The 15,683-nt window shown below is 42.8% G+C and overlaps 1 protein-coding gene across 1 annotated transcript in view; it reads right to left on the reverse strand.

Moving 5' to 3' along the window:
- Positions 1–15,683, reverse strand: part of ASAP1 (ArfGAP with SH3 domain, ankyrin repeat and PH domain 1) — a 306,393-nt gene that overhangs the window by 79,080 nt on the left and 211,630 nt on the right. The window contains exons 8-10 of the mRNA XM_006830709.1: positions 9,702–9,777; positions 7,344–7,430; positions 226–326 (exon numbers count right to left, since the gene is read on the reverse strand). Coding sequence (XP_006830772.1) covers positions 226–326; positions 7,344–7,430; positions 9,702–9,777 — 264 coding nt within the window. The remainder of the gene's footprint in view (positions 1–225; positions 327–7,343; positions 7,431–9,701; positions 9,778–15,683) is intronic.

A 15,683-nucleotide genomic window follows, 5' to 3' on the forward strand; every position in this document is an offset into this window, starting at 1 on the left:
AGTTACACATCACGGCGCCATTCAGGGATCAGGGATCAGAGTAACGGCTGCACTTTCTAGAGACAGCAGGTTACTTCTGAGATTGCTCGGAGACCAGTGAGCTAAGGTTCTGAAGGTAGCACACGAGAACCTGTCCGTCTGCCCATGTGGGTTCCTATCTGAGAGGCCCCTAATCCAACACAGGGGTGCTGAGCACACATGGGGTGCGGGGCTGGGTTCACATACCCATCACTCTTCTTCAGCAGGTAACCCTTCTTCTCACTGCCATACTCCTTGTTGCCTTGGAGTTGATGCATGCTGTAGCCGCCCTGCCGGCTCTGGGAATCCTAGGAAAGAAACCACACATCAAACACATGGAGACAAGTCTGAGTTCTGGGCCCCCATCCTGCCACTGAGACCTGGCCCACTGGCCAGGGCCTTCGAGAAGGACAGGACTTAAAGAGCTGGCAGGACCCTTGCCTTTATTTTACATAGAAGGAAGCTGCGCAGGTCGATGACTGCCCACACCATCGAGCAAGGCAGAGGCAGAGGCAGAGGCAGAGTGGGGGCCCAGGTCTCCTGCTTTCGAGACTAGGGCACTTGTTCTATGTGTCTGTATAGCAGCAGCAGCCAGTGCGGGACTCCACCCAGTTTACAGAGGCAGAGATGGAAAGGACAGTTCCAATGTAAGTGGACACAATCTACCTTCCCTCCCTTCACACATTCTGCTCAAATACGACCAATGAAAGTGGCGCTTCTGACAGAGGTACAGGGAATAATTGTAAAATTCTGGTTTTGTAATGAGTGCTCTGTAAACTACACTTATAACCACACAGCTAACATAAAGAGAGTCTAGGGTGATGACAGGTGACAAGGACGAACAGGTACAGATGCAAACAAGCTGGATGGAATACACCACTCCCCTGATCCATACCACATTCCTAAAGACCGCATGATTAGAAAGAGCCACTGCATTATGAAAATGTAATAAACAAATTAACAAGCTTGGACTGCTAAACGAGAATACAGGTCTCCAGACAGAAAAGTAGCAAAAAGCATTCTCACAAAAATGATGAACTTACTCTCCTAGACTTCGATCGGGAAGGGCGAAAGAAGCAGAGAAAAAAAAGGCAGAACATTTGAAAATATAGTTAATTTCACTGAGAAGTATTACCAGCTATAATTTAAGCATTTCTATGTGACACATATATATAGAGAACATCATTGTAAATGTTAATGCCAGACAACACACACACACGCATGCACGCACACATATGCACACTGTCTTTAGGATCCTCGGGATGATGGATAAACTTGGGATGGTAGAAAAACAACAACAAAATGTTTATTGTATTCATTAGGTTTATTTCTGGTCATGTTGAGCCAGAGCAGAAAAACAGCTGAAAGGAAGAAAACGAGGGTCAACATTTCTCCAAGATAAAATGACAAACCACACAGTGTATGTGCACAGGGAATCAACACGTCCCATCAGTGAAACTCACACGTGAATTACTTAGAAAAATTTAGAGTATGAACTGCAAGTTATAGGAGACCTCTTTGAGTCTTTAATTAATACTAAGAGACTTAATAAAAATATTAAGAAGAGCCCCTATTGGTCTTCATGCGGCGCTGTGAATAAACACTGCGCCGCTGACCACCAGGTCAGTGGCTCAACTCCATCAGCCACTCCCTGGAAACTCTAAACAGGTCGCTATGAGTTGGCACTTAACAACTGGTGCACTGGTTAAGTACTCAGTAGCTAAGTGAAAAGTGGGTGCTCAGACAGATGTGATAGTCTGCTCCCCCAAAGATGATGCCTTTGGAAACCGTATGGGGAAGTTTTACTCTGTGCTGCAAGGTTGCTCTGAGTCAGAACTGACTTGACAGCAATGGAGTTTAAGTTTGCTTTTGTAATCAACACCTGCAAAGTGAAGCAGGAAGCTAAGCGCTCGCTGCTTCCTTACTCATGGCTTACACACAGCGCACCTTTAGGCCACGATGGCTTCTTTCTGGCATCTAGAATCCTTGTGGACCACAAAGCATGTGCTCAGTGACTGGAAATAAATTTAACAGCAGCAGAAGGGAAATGTCTAGGACAATGTGCCTTTGTAGTAAGACATGATGAGGTCTGTGTTCAAAAGCACGTCCTGACTCCCTCCTAAAAGCCAGGTTCTATGAAACCTGCTGAGGATACAAACTAGAATGTAGTAGCATCTGTCTGTCTCTGAGGTGGACGCATGTCCCCCCTCACTGCTCTGCTAGCCCATGATGGCCACGGGAAAGTGGACTGTACACTTCACCAGGGAAGTGGCCCCTATTAAAGAGTTATACACCCTAGCCATTTTCTTGACATCAGTGTGGTGCTGTAGCATTAGCACTTGATCGCATGGCCAGTTTGAACTGCAAGGTTGGCAGTTCAAACTCACCAGCTGCTCCTCAGAAACCCTTGGCAGGGTCGCTATGAGTCGGAAATGACTTGACAGGAGTCCCTCCTGCTGAAACATCTAATTGGGCAATTTTAACCACACAGGGAGGAACGGAAGTGGACTGAAATCTAGAAATTGCTTGAAAAGTTCCCCTAATGTTGATTCTGAATTGGGGTCCATAGCTTTGAATCCACTGAGTGCTCTTCCTGACAGGACCTTCCAGGCCTTCTGGATGAAGACACAACCAAGGGACTGTCCTGAACACTAGCTCTCCAAAGTGCAGCCTTCCTCTACCGCTGTCCTACTGACAGCCCTCAGCAACACCAGTAGTAACAGGTATTTTACAGTTTTAAAGGAAGGCATTGTGTATAATCATAATAAAGAAATAGCAGGACTAAACATTTAAAGCCAAGGGACTGGGAACTGAGCCATGAAACATAACAACAGAAGGCAGGAATAAATGAAATCCATAGATCTTTCTGCTTTCGCTCAGTGAAATCACTTGAAAGTTCCTCAACTATGGACTCAGGACCAAGGAATGTTGCCACAGCTATACTTCCAAAAACAGAATTATTAACAGCGGAAGCTAAAATCTCAATCTCTGATGTTCTTATTAAAAGAACAGTCCTCCTTCTTTAGAACCCCTTTCACTGAACCAAATCCCTCGACGTTTCCTAGGCGACACTGTATGACCTCTAACCTTAATCCATTCGCTAAGATATCATAAAAATATTGCCTAAGTTTTAAAGTAAAAGATTTTAAACAAGGATTAACAGCTGATAATTTAGGAAAACCATTATATCCTGTAAACTTACTGTAAGTATTCCTTATATGTACTTATTCCTAGGCTAGCTTTAAATTCTGAGTAACAAACACTTAGATTGCTTTATAACAGACACATATGCTTTCAGAAATAAGACAGCTAAGCAGTGGGCGTTGGTTTAGAAACATATTCAATTCAATGAGCAGGAAGGAAGCAATGCTAAGAACTCTAGCATCAGCCTGTTTAAATGAGCTGCTAATGCATTTTACGGCTTAAGGAAGACACATTAATCATGATTTAGAAACGATGGACAGTCAGCTGGCTTAGAGGCACACTCCAGAAAAATGGAAAGAGGATCTCACTTCTTGAGAAAGTAAACCTTGGAGAATTAATAACACTAGTAATAATTTTGAAACAACAAAAACAAAACAGAAGGAATACAATAGGTCCTAAATCCTCTGAAAGCATAACAGGAATAAACCTGTTCCCACAAAAAGTAAATGCAAGTAGTAAACTCATTCAGGCAAAATTATAAAACTAAACTTATACAATGGATTGAAAATCACACCTTGGGGAAATTTTCATCATGCCAGTCAAAGAAGAATATAAAGCTATAGAATGAAACCATGCTAGTATTTTTAACTTCAATTTCCTATTCTCTATCAGCAGCACAGACAAATCACCTTACTTTCTTATTAGAAAACCTTATTAACATATAAAATACATTAAGGAATAAAATCTTAAATCTTTTAAAAACTGCAAGCAATTACACACTCATTGATTTAATCGAGTTATAAATGTTTCTGGCATCCAATTTGACACTAACCCACTAGTCTAGAAACTTTACACTGTGAATGGAAGGTTTAAGTGGAGTGGGCCAAGAATTCTTCCATTTCAGTATACTATTCCTGAAGTAGCTTTTACTGGTTGTATGTACTTGAACTACATTTCAGCATACTATTCATAAGGTACCAGATACTGTGATGGAGTACATGCTCTTAAGCAACCTGCAAACTGTACTATATATATAAAATGAGCTTTTTTAGAGTCCATCAAATGGACTCAATGAAAAGCTGAAATTTTTTAATTGTCTAGTATATACTAAGTAAGATTTGTGGATATTACTATTATTATTATAAGGAAACTCTTTTCAGCCTTAGTTATGCAGAAAATCGTTATTTTTGGAGAACAGGCTATTATAAAAGCTTAAGATAATTAAATCTCATAAAGCACCTGCAAAAAGACAATAAAGACTTTGATTTTGACAAGAAAATAAATTCATCAACCAAACATCCTAGAATCCGATTTACAACTGAAATTCTCAGTGCTTCCTTTAGGGAGTCAAGTTAGAACTGGTGGTGAGGGTCTGCATGACTGGGGGGAGCTTCAATTTCTGAAGCCGTTTCCTAGATTACGTTACACTCGTCTTAAATGAGAGTACTGTGGCCAGAGCTCTCTGAAGGATCATCTCTGCTCCTATTTATTCCAAGTTGTTAAAAATCATTACCTCCTACACACATTTTTTCAAGGAAAGATGCTAAACAGCATGAGAATGCTGTGAAGAATCAACTTTACTGGTAAGATAATACAAACATGGAGCTAAAGAAAACTCATCATTTATTAATCTGGGGTGGCACTGAAATAAATCAAATTATGTACAATTGTTACACTCCTTTGGAGTCCATATAAATCTGTTCTTTGGGTAGAATACTCCAGTCTATAAGTAAAAGCGAAGGGATCGCAATGGTCTTCTTCTGAAGAAAGCTTCTGCAGACAGGGAGGAGGGACCTTGTGTGATAAACAAAGGTAGGAGGTGCCTGAGAACATACCAGTGACTACACAACCTAGAAAGAAACCCACCTTCTCCCCAAGCTCTGGTAGTATAGTAGTTAGGAGTCAGGCTGCTAACCTCAAAGTTAGCAGCTCGAAACTACCAGCTGCTCTGTGGGAAAAAGATGAGGCTTTCTGCTCCTGTAAAGATTTACAGCCTCAGAAACTCTATACAGGGTTGCTATGAGTCGGAACCAACTCCGCGGCACGTAGCCACCACCACCACCATTGCTCTTCCAGGAGTCCCTGGGTGGTGTAAAAGGTTTATGAGCTCAGTTGTTAACTGAAAGGTTGGAAGTTAAGTCTATCCATCAACACTGTGGCCAAAGGCCTGCCGATCTCCTTTCACAATATAGCCATTGAGAACTCCAGGAGCACAGGTCTACTGTGACACCCATGGGCTTGCCTAGAGTTGGGGTTGACTAGTTGGTCAACTGGATTTTTGTTTTTATTGCTCATTCAAGAAGACCATTTCTCCAGGGGTTTTGCATGCTAGCAATACATGCCTCCATTCAAGAATACAGCCTATCTGAGTTCAGCCTGTGGTCTAATGGGTTCTGACAGTTACAAGTGGTTCTCAACACAGTCCAAAGCCTCAGAATATAGAAGCAGACTCTGGCTCTGAGACTGGACAAAGTGAGAGCTGACTCCACTCCTGCACCTGGCTGGATCTTGAGGTCGTGGATGCCCACTTCCATGAGTCAAAGCGCTATGAAAACTCAATGCATTTGGTCAGTAATGAGTACAGTGTTGAGGGGGGCTTTAAAGAATCCGTGTTGCTGGTATGGGTTTTCTCAAGGATTAAGTAGTCTGCTTTTTTTTTTTTTGGACCCAAAAACCCCTTTCAGAAATTTTAAGGACTTAGACAATCTATCAGTTTAGCATAGTGTTGAGATAATATCACAAGGAATTGATCACAAAATGCTGTATTTTATGCAGCTGTTATTAAATATTGCATTATAAAATATCTTAGATCTAACCCTAATAGTTTTCCTAATGTGAAAGCCCCATGCTGACTTCTTCACTAACAGGGGTGCTCACTAGTCAGCATCCCTCAGGACCAAGTCCATGGCTCTGGTGAGACCCCCAAGGCCCTTAGATTCAGGTCTGAACTCACCACTCTCCCGCACAGCTCTGGCCCTGGACTATTTTCATCTCTGAGGTTTTTTTCAGTCTCTTCTCTTTGCCAGAAATGTCCTTGCTCTAACCCTGCCCCCTTTTCTCTTGTGCACCCCCTCCTAACATGCTCTTAAAGCACTGATATCATTCTACAAGTTAACAAACTGCCTAATGAAAACTCATTTCATTTGTAAGTTTGACAACACATTTCATTTGTAAGTTTGAAAACTCATTTCATTTGTAAGTTTGACAACAGGGTTGGGCTCGCACCAAACCATACCCGTTACCACTCAAGACTCACAGCGACCCCATGTGACAAAGTAGAACTGCCCCAGGGAGTCTTCAAGGCTGTAATCTTTACAAAAGCAAACTGCCACATCTTTCTCTCACACAGCAGCTGGTGGGTTTGAACCATGGACCTTTTGATTAGCAGCAGAACCACCAGAGCTCCCTATGCTGGGCACATTACCAAAAACAGAAACCAAACCTACTGCCATGGAGTTACTGTGGATACATAGTGACCCTGCACAGGGTTCTGAGACTGTAAATCTTGACAAAATTTACATCTTTCTCCCACTGAGGGAACAGGGGGTTTTAAACCACTGATCTTGCAGTTAGCAGTGCAGTGCTTATCCTACAGTGCTACCAGGGCTTCGACATGGTGGGGCACATAGGCGGTACTAATTGAACAAATACATGGACAAATAACACTTCTCATTAGGGATCTATACTACCATCACGAAACACCTACCACACATTATATACTGCACTGCAATGTTCAAGGACCATCTCACCTTAATTTTCCTAATGGTGGGACAAAACTTCGACAGGATTCTCAATCAAAAAGATTTCCCTATTTCTCTGGCTTAGTGACACACATCTCCATCTAGCTTTCCAGAAAGTGAGAGATCAGTTTAAAGAGACCGACTGTGGGGCCCACATCGCAGTTCAGCCTTCTGACATGCTGAGGGTGCCCTCCTGAAGTTTGGTCTCCAGAGCCAAGATGGGAGGCGGGGCGGTGGGAAAGGGATCCGGAGTACACAGATCCTAAGCTGGGCAATACCACAGACACACTTACATACTCTGTCTTCATATTCTCATAGCCACCCTGACAGGAAAGAACTCGCAACATGCCTGTGATATTCCTGGAATCAGGAAACCCAAAGGGCACCATAAACCATTACACTTAGACCACTAGGTCTGTCGGAAACATAGAGGTCACCTACTTCTTTCTGGTCAAGTTGAAGGGAGGATTTTATTAAGTCTCGGAGAGCAGTTAGCTGTTTCTTTTCTTCATCCTGGGTCTGTTTGATCTATGAAGAAGAAAAAAGGTTCCTATCACTTATGTTAAAGACTTTGTGAACAGAGTTTAATTTTACCAAATGTACCACTCATCAAGCAGGTCAGTTATACAGTAAATTTCCTTATAAAAGAACTTCACGATACCAGAGTGGCATGGTATTCTCAGTTGATGAAAGTACCGGAAGTTTTAACATCACTGAATAGCACAACATGCTTACAAATCCAGACAGACAATTAATGCTAAAGTACTGCTATAAACAAGGTTAACAAGCAACAATAGGATCATTTCCTTCTGGTGGTAGTGGGAACACCATGGTGTGATGAAATGGGCCAGGAGAGAAGACTGACTGAACAGAAGCTGGTGGAATCCCCAAGACCACGGCCTTGAATCTCTCTCCAAGTCTAGAACTGAACTCACCTCCTAGGCTCAATGTTCGGCCAGGCAATGAGCAGGTCTACAGGGAATGGTGACACCAGGAAGTGTGTGCTCCTTAGAACCGTTAACCACTTTAGATAAGATGAGGTGTGCGGGGGGCAGTGTGCAGAGCATTTTTCCAGGGACAAAGTTCAGAAGGGTTCGGACAAAGAAATGAATGGAGGTGGGATACACTGGGAGGCAGTGGGATTAGAAATGCTGCATTGTGGAGGTGGCAATCAGTGGCATAAAGCAAGGTGTATATGAGTTGTCGAATGAAGAACTGATTTGCTTTGTAAACCTTCTCCCAAATTCATTCACTCACACTCACACACGAGATTATCTGGGCCTCCTGCATGGTAACACACATACATAAAAGTTTACAAAGCACGTCATGAGGACAAGGAATTAGTGTTGCCTTTTAAATCACTTAGAACTTAACCTTAACCCGAACCATGTTCACTGCTGTGATGTACTGAGTGATTCAGTGTCTCCTCCAGCCACAGTCTGAACTCCTACCAAACAATGGTTTAGCTCTGCCGGGTGGATCTGGGTACCACACGGTGAAGATGGTGAGAGGTTTGTATGATTCAGGTGTGAATGGTTAGCTGAGCTAATTGTGATTGTACAAACCTGGGATTCTAACACGTATAAAATGAACCAGCTCGGAAATAGGAATGCGGCATCTCACTGCCATCAAGGACAAAGAGCCCAGAGTAGAGCGCATCCTTTGTAGGGTCCCTGCACACTGAACCTCCTCAACCCAGGGACAGAAAGCTGTGACATCAGAGGACTGGCTGAGCAGCAGCAGGACCAAGAACCAGCCCTCCACACGACCGGGGGCCTTCCCAGACCACCAAGTATGTAAAGCTAAGTGATTTTGGACAAGAGTCTGCCTTTCGGAGTGGGGTGCCCCCCAGGTATTTCCTTGGGGGTCCTAGATTTGTGGAGCCAGGAAGTTAGGGCTGAGTGCCTTCAGGCTGCAGCTTACAGTGGAGTGGTGTGCCTTATGAACATTTGTCAGTACCCTAAATGAACTTTGTAATGCTAGCTGGCAAGGAGAGGCGATCCTGACTGGGAAAACTGTGCCCTCAGCATTGCTGACCCTGAATGATAACCTGCTTCCTATCCTAACAAACTCCTCAACTGTGAGTACACTGTCTGCCTTCTGTGTGGTCACTAAAATGAATGATCAAACCCAGGGGAGGAGTCGAGAGTGCTATGGGAGGAATGGGGGTATTCATTTATATCTATCTATCTATACTTTTTATTATAACAACTTTTAAAAAAAGAAGATCAGAAAAATACCTCTAGGTGTTACTACTGCTGTTTATATTAATATGCAGTATTAGTATTTACAATTGCAAGGTTTTATTTGAACACAGCAGTTGCACTCACAATGCCATGTGGATTATGGGAAACACATTCCCCATTTCTATGTATACGTTAAGTTTCCCCCCACAATGAAGTTTACATTTGATTTCCCTATTATAGAAGCAAAACCTGCACATTAGGGAGAAGAAATGAGAGTAGAAATATAAAAATAAGCCTCATCACCACTCCCCCCACCCCCCCACACAATATATCAACCTCCCAGACTCAGGCATTTTCTTCTTATCCTGCCAAGATCAACACTCTTTCTGCACTTGCTTTGGGGGCATTTACAGGTGGTGTGACTGAACCATGAATGAACAGCTATCTAGAACCAGGGATGTGCATGTCCCTCCCAGCTCCCTGATTACTTCTCTGAGCTGATTTATGTTTACACTGACACAATACTCAAAAAATGCTCTCTCGTAGGCCTTCAGAAAGTTTTAATTTATCTGAGAAAGCAGATTCAAATGCATGTATTTGAAGGAGGACTTACATTATATAAATCGGCAGCCAGTTTTTCAATGTACTGCTTCAACTTATCAGCTGTTTTCAAGCCATCTTGAAAGAAACTAAAATGAAAAAACAAAACAAAAAACCAGAGCATAAGTGAATATCTGTTATCAAGACTAATTGTGACTGTCACACTTGTAAAGGTAGAAGTTTTGTAACAAAAAAAAGGGGAGTGGTTAATCTTACTGTCCAGAAACAGAGGACCCTAGGACCATCAAGAGAGGAATGCACAAATAGAATGTGGGACCTTATCCAGAGAAGCAGCAGCGCCAGAGATGGAGAAAGAGATGGAGGCATGGAGAGGGGGAGCGGCTGAGGACTCTAGATTCATCAACTAAGAGGAGAAGGACTAAGAGCTGGTGGCCAGGAGCAGACTTGCAGAATGTGCCCTTTGGAAATGTAATTTATTATACATGCCTGAGTGGGATTTTTTGTTTGTGTTTTTTAAAAAAAGCAAAGAGAAATACTTTTAACTGATGGTATATGGAGGGGATTATAATCAATGTAATGAAATAAGTTATATGAATTGTTGAATGTGAAACTGATGATGTGCCCTGTAAACTTTCACTCAATCCACAATAAAAACCTGAAATTAAAAAAAAACAAACAAAAAACCAGAGCATAAATCATTGAACCACAGTAACCTACAAATCTGAAAATACAGGATTCCAGGTGTGGCGCTGTAGGGTAAGCACTGGACTGCTCACCAAAGGTTGGAAGTTCAAACCCACCAGCCGCTCCTTGGAAACCTCATACGGGGACCCTGTGAGTGAGAACCAACTTGACAGCACTTAACAATAGCAACAACATACCCATGTGTATAAAACAAAGCACTTAAAGCGAACTTCAACTACTGTATAAAGATGTATCGACACATCTGGGGACCATTTGACATGCTGCTGTTAACTCAGCTCCAAATTCTGGTGACCTTGTTTTGTGTAACAGAAGGAAACATCTCCGAGTTCTGTGGCATCGTCACATTTGTTGGTATGTTTGACCCCCTTACTGCAGCTATTAACCTTACAGACATCTCGTAAACACTGTAAATTACAGATACAGTCTCAACACTAAGCAATTTTATAATGTGGAGAATCCATCTATGCATGGAACAATTACCTCTGGTTGGGCTACATTTGAATTCAAAAGAGAGAGAGGTACATTCATCAGTGGATGAACATGAAGTTGCAATGGATTTTATGAGGAAAGATGAGACAGAACCAGAAATGAAGGCTCCAACACAAGGTGAACACAAGGTTTACAGTCAGTGGTACAGATGGATTTGGAATGCGTAGTCCCACCACACAGATCAGAAGATGGCAGTTTGTCACCCTGAATGAACACTAACAAGACTTAACACTGGGGAGCACCAAGGAGCATCTATCACAGTCAAATTCTGGGCTCAACCCTTCACAGGAGCCATCTCACGTAGTCCTGAAAAGAACCCTATTGAGCTGAGTACTCCGATGCAGGTCTGCCTGATGCTGAAGCTCTGCTGGCAGCTGTCTCCAGCTGAACACTAAACTCAGGAACCTCATCTGTGCAATCAGTTTAGAGAAACCTGGAGTCAATGGCAGTAAGCTGGTATTTAGAATTTCCTCTGCCATACTGAAAACTTCTCGAACCAAGCCCTCACAGAAAATGGCTTTTCAGTCTTTTGTGTCTGCTGTGTTCCCTCAAGGTGATGAGGCATGTGAGGACCAGGACTCTCCCATGTCCAACTCACAGAGCCTAGCAGATGCTTGGGCAATGACTCTGAGTGCAAACAACAGAAAATCTTTGGGGCACATCTTGAAATCCAGTTTTTCAAGTTTATATGTATATCCAATGGCAACAATACAGCCAATCAGAACTGGACATCAGAATACTTACTGAGGTCTTGTAAAGCTCCGAATTTGTTTAAGGTTCAGCAGAAAACTTACTATGGAGGAGAAATGAGATTTTTAGACAGTCTTTCCTCAATGGGGATGTGGAGAAATGAGGGGTTTGGAATGAAATGACCTTCATTCAATTAGAAAACTGAGTTCAAAGCACCATCTTTTCCCAGGTTTTCCATCACTGCCCTGTGGGATGAAAGCTAAACTTCTTGGTACTTAAGAACCCTCATGTCCTGGCTTTTAGTTGTCTCCCATCATTTCCCCTTAAAAACTCTTCCAGCCATGCTACGTAACTTCCAGCAGTTGGTTTTTTCTCGCCACCCTTCCCAGTTTTTGCATATGTGGTTCTTTCTACCTGGAAAGCCTTTCTTCACTGTTAACTGTTTCCGTAATAGCACTCAGCTCAGTTGCTACCTCCCCAAGCAGCTCTCCCTAGTCTATCCATTCAGGGGGCGGCCATCTTTGTCACCAGCCTCAGTGCCAGCCCTCCGGCAATAAGCAGGCTCACCACAGAGCAGGCTGTCCAGAAAAGTGAACTTAACTTAGCATTTTCTACATCTGGGAGAAAACACATGGACGACACGTAGGTAGATGTACAGCTGCAAAGCTAATCACAGCAAAACCAACTGTGGTTCCAGCTCTGTACTTGAGTTATTTCTGGGAAAGGTTTAGAAGGCGGGAGCACAGACATTAGCAGAATGTTTTCAGGACTTCCCACAACAAGAAAAGCCAAGGCTTTCGGGCCGGATGGCTGTGGTCTAGAATCTGTACTCTAGGACTGAGCAGCTATGAGACCTTGGCAAGTCTGCTTGTGTGTAAAGTCAGGTTCACAACACACACAATGCACATGATATATCACCAAGCAAAGTGTAGGGCAGTCAGTATGTCCAAGGACGTTGACTTTCTTCCCTGGAGCTGCAGGTTTCTCATGTAAGTTTCGGCCTTCCTAGCCGGATACAGATGCTCTGCTAACCTACTAATTTACTGTGACTTTCACCATGATGGGAATCTGATCACCACATTAAAAAAAAAAAAAAAGCCTTAAATATATTGCTAAGTGAGTTTAAAAGAGAATGTTCTAGATTGGTACTTTCCAATACAGCAAAAAACGAATCACGTGCATTGACTCTTCTCTGCTCTTCCTTATTCATTGTCCAACTTTCACATGCACAGGAGGTGACTGGAAATATCATGACTTGAGTAAGGCACTTTGCACTTGTCCTAAAAATGACATCTTTGCACTTGCATATTTGAAAGAGGTCTTTTGCAGCAGAGATGCCCACTGCAGCAGTCGTTTGCTTTCTTGACAGCTGCTTCTGTGAGTGTTGATTGTGGATCCAGGCAAAATGAAGTCTTTGACAAAGTCAATCTTTTCTCCATTTACCATGATGGGATTTATTGGTCCAGTTGTGAGGATTTTTGTTTTACACTGAGGTGCAATCCACACTGAAGGCTACATAGTCTTTGTTCTTCATCAATATTTCAAGTCCTCTTTGGTAGTGTAGTGGTTACGAATAGGGCTGCTAACCTCAAGGTCAGCAGTTTGAAACTAGCAGCTCTTCCGTGGGAAAAAGATGTGGCTTTCTGCTCCTGAAAAGATCTGTAGCCTTGGAAACCCTGTGTAGGGTCACTATTGAGTCGGAACCGACTCCACGGTAATTAACAGCAACAACATCTCCAGATGGGGACATTATCTAGTTTCAGAGGAGTGACTGGAGAGAAAGTGTTTTGATTAGTGCACAGAAAAGAACAAATGCCTGTTACGTAACTTTTCACTGAACTTGCGCACCTAAGCCTTCCAAACAGAAAGAGATCTCTCCTACAACATCCCAGGAGTCCCTTGGCCACTTTCTCTGTAAACTATGACTATAATGTGATCTTCAAAAATAGATGATGAGGATAAGAATAATGATGGTAACAGCAGCAAACATGTACTGAGTGGCACTGTACCAGTCACTCAGAATCATGGTGCTGGTGCTGATGTACCATGGAGGCATTTCCCACTCACAGTGACCCTGTACAGGGTTTCCGAAGCTGTAAATCCTTACTGGAGCAGAAAGCCTCATCCTTCTCCCATGGAACAACTGACCTTGATTCATAACCACTACGCTACCAGAACCCCTTACTCCTAGTAAGTAATCGTAAGCATTATTATTACAACCCTGTATGACGGAAAGGAAATAGAGGCCCAGCAGTGGCTTATGTAGGGTCACGTAGCTAGTAAGTTGTAGAATAGGGATTTGGGTATAAGTTTTGCTATCTCTGGAGCACAGGTAATTAAAACAGTCAGGCTGATCTTGGTCCAAATCCTGTTGTACCATTTAATAACCAGAGCATCTTTGACTTCCTGAGCGCCTCAGTGTCCTCAGACAGGAAATGGAGAGAATTCATATGGTAGCTTATGCAAACAGCTCATACAGTATCCAGGCTTTGGCCAATTGAACAATCCACCCTGCACTGTTTTCTCTACGTGTTATATGGGTGAGTGCACTATTTAGATGGGCTCACTATTTGTGATAAACATGGAATGTTCTTGGGAACACTGGTGAAGATGTACTGAAAATGCCAGGCACAGAGAAGGAGTTCAGTATATGGTGTCCACAGGCTAACAAAATAGATGCCATGGTTTTCTGACCTGGAAAGCCCAGTGGCTCCGTAGGACTGTGAACCACAAGGTCCAAGGTTGGAGCCCGCCAGCTGCTCTGTGGGAGAAAGATGAGGCTTTCTGCTCCGTGAAGATGTAAAGCCTCGGAAACCCTACACAGGGCCGCTGTGAGTAGATTTAAAGCCCCAGAAACCCTACACAGGGCCGCTGTGAGTCAGAACCAATTCGATGGCACTTTAACAACAGACTCCCACCTTAGTGACAGCAGAGTTGGCTTCATTCTCTAAATAAGCAACTTGAAAGAAGTATTACCATATTTTAAAGAGACAGGATGCTAGGAAAATGTTGTCAACTGATGGGCAGAGGAACCCACATTAGCACAGGTGGGCTGTAACACACCCAGAGCTGCAAGGTGCAAGCTCCTGAGTTTCTATCATGATCCTCCATCCTGCTGAAGGGCACTATGCATCCTCCTTAAGATGCAGGAGAATCGTCCCTCACTTGAGAGGGTTGCTATGTAGAAGCAGAGCTATATGCAGCAGTCTTCACTTGTTTCTTAAAATTACTCTGTCCAGTGATGGGGAAGAAAACCACTGGTTCATTCTGCTATTTTTTTCCCCTAACAGACAAGAGTGTCTCCCTCTTGTCATGTATTCTGCTTGATTTGGCTTAGAAACAGGTGCTATTTGGCCGAATATTGAAAAGGCTCAGAGCAGAATATTATTCTCAAAAGCCAGGAAACCCAAGAATACCATAGAGAGCATTTTCTAAGTTACAGAGCAAATAAAGAAACATGACCCATCAACAAACCATCCATCAACCCCGTCTTAAAGTCTGATTTCTAAGCTTCAGGCGTTGACTAAATTACATATCGATTTCTAGTAATCTAGGCAACGTGGTGACATTTTCTCACAGACACATTCCGTGTATGTCCCATGGTGTTGCAGACACTTGAGTATGTATCCAGGGTTAGTGTAAGTACTAATTAACTACAAATATATCTGGACAATTCAGATCAGAGAGACAGTGGAGAGTGGTAAATTGGACTCACATGCAACTTCCTAAATACACACATGTCCAGATCAAAACCAGGCTTACCAAATCTAATTTTCTGGAATATTATCAAAGAGAATGAATTCTGCAGTAAAGAGATCAGGGCTCAAGACTTAGTTGTCACCTTCTAGCTACAAGTTCCATGAGGGCATGGATCTTTATCTGGCCTCGGCTGTTTTATCAAACTGTTAACAATTCACCATTTTAAAGTGAACAAAGTCAGTGGTTTTCAGTATAATCACAGTGTTGTACAACCATCAACACTACCTAATTCCAGAACATTTTATCACCCCTAAAAGAAAGACAGTATAGACATAAAACCAAATAGCCACCACTCGTCTGTCTGTCGTGCTGTGGTGGTTTGAGTTGCTGTGATTCTGAGGCTATGCCACCGGTGTTTTAAATAACCAGCAGGGTCACCCATGGTGGACAG

The sequence above is a fragment of the Chrysochloris asiatica genome, unplaced genomic scaffold (genome assembly GCF_000296735.1).
Source record: "Chrysochloris asiatica unplaced genomic scaffold, ChrAsi1.0 scaffold00001, whole genome shotgun sequence".
Taxonomy (NCBI): domain Eukaryota; kingdom Metazoa; phylum Chordata; class Mammalia; order Afrosoricida; family Chrysochloridae; genus Chrysochloris; species Chrysochloris asiatica.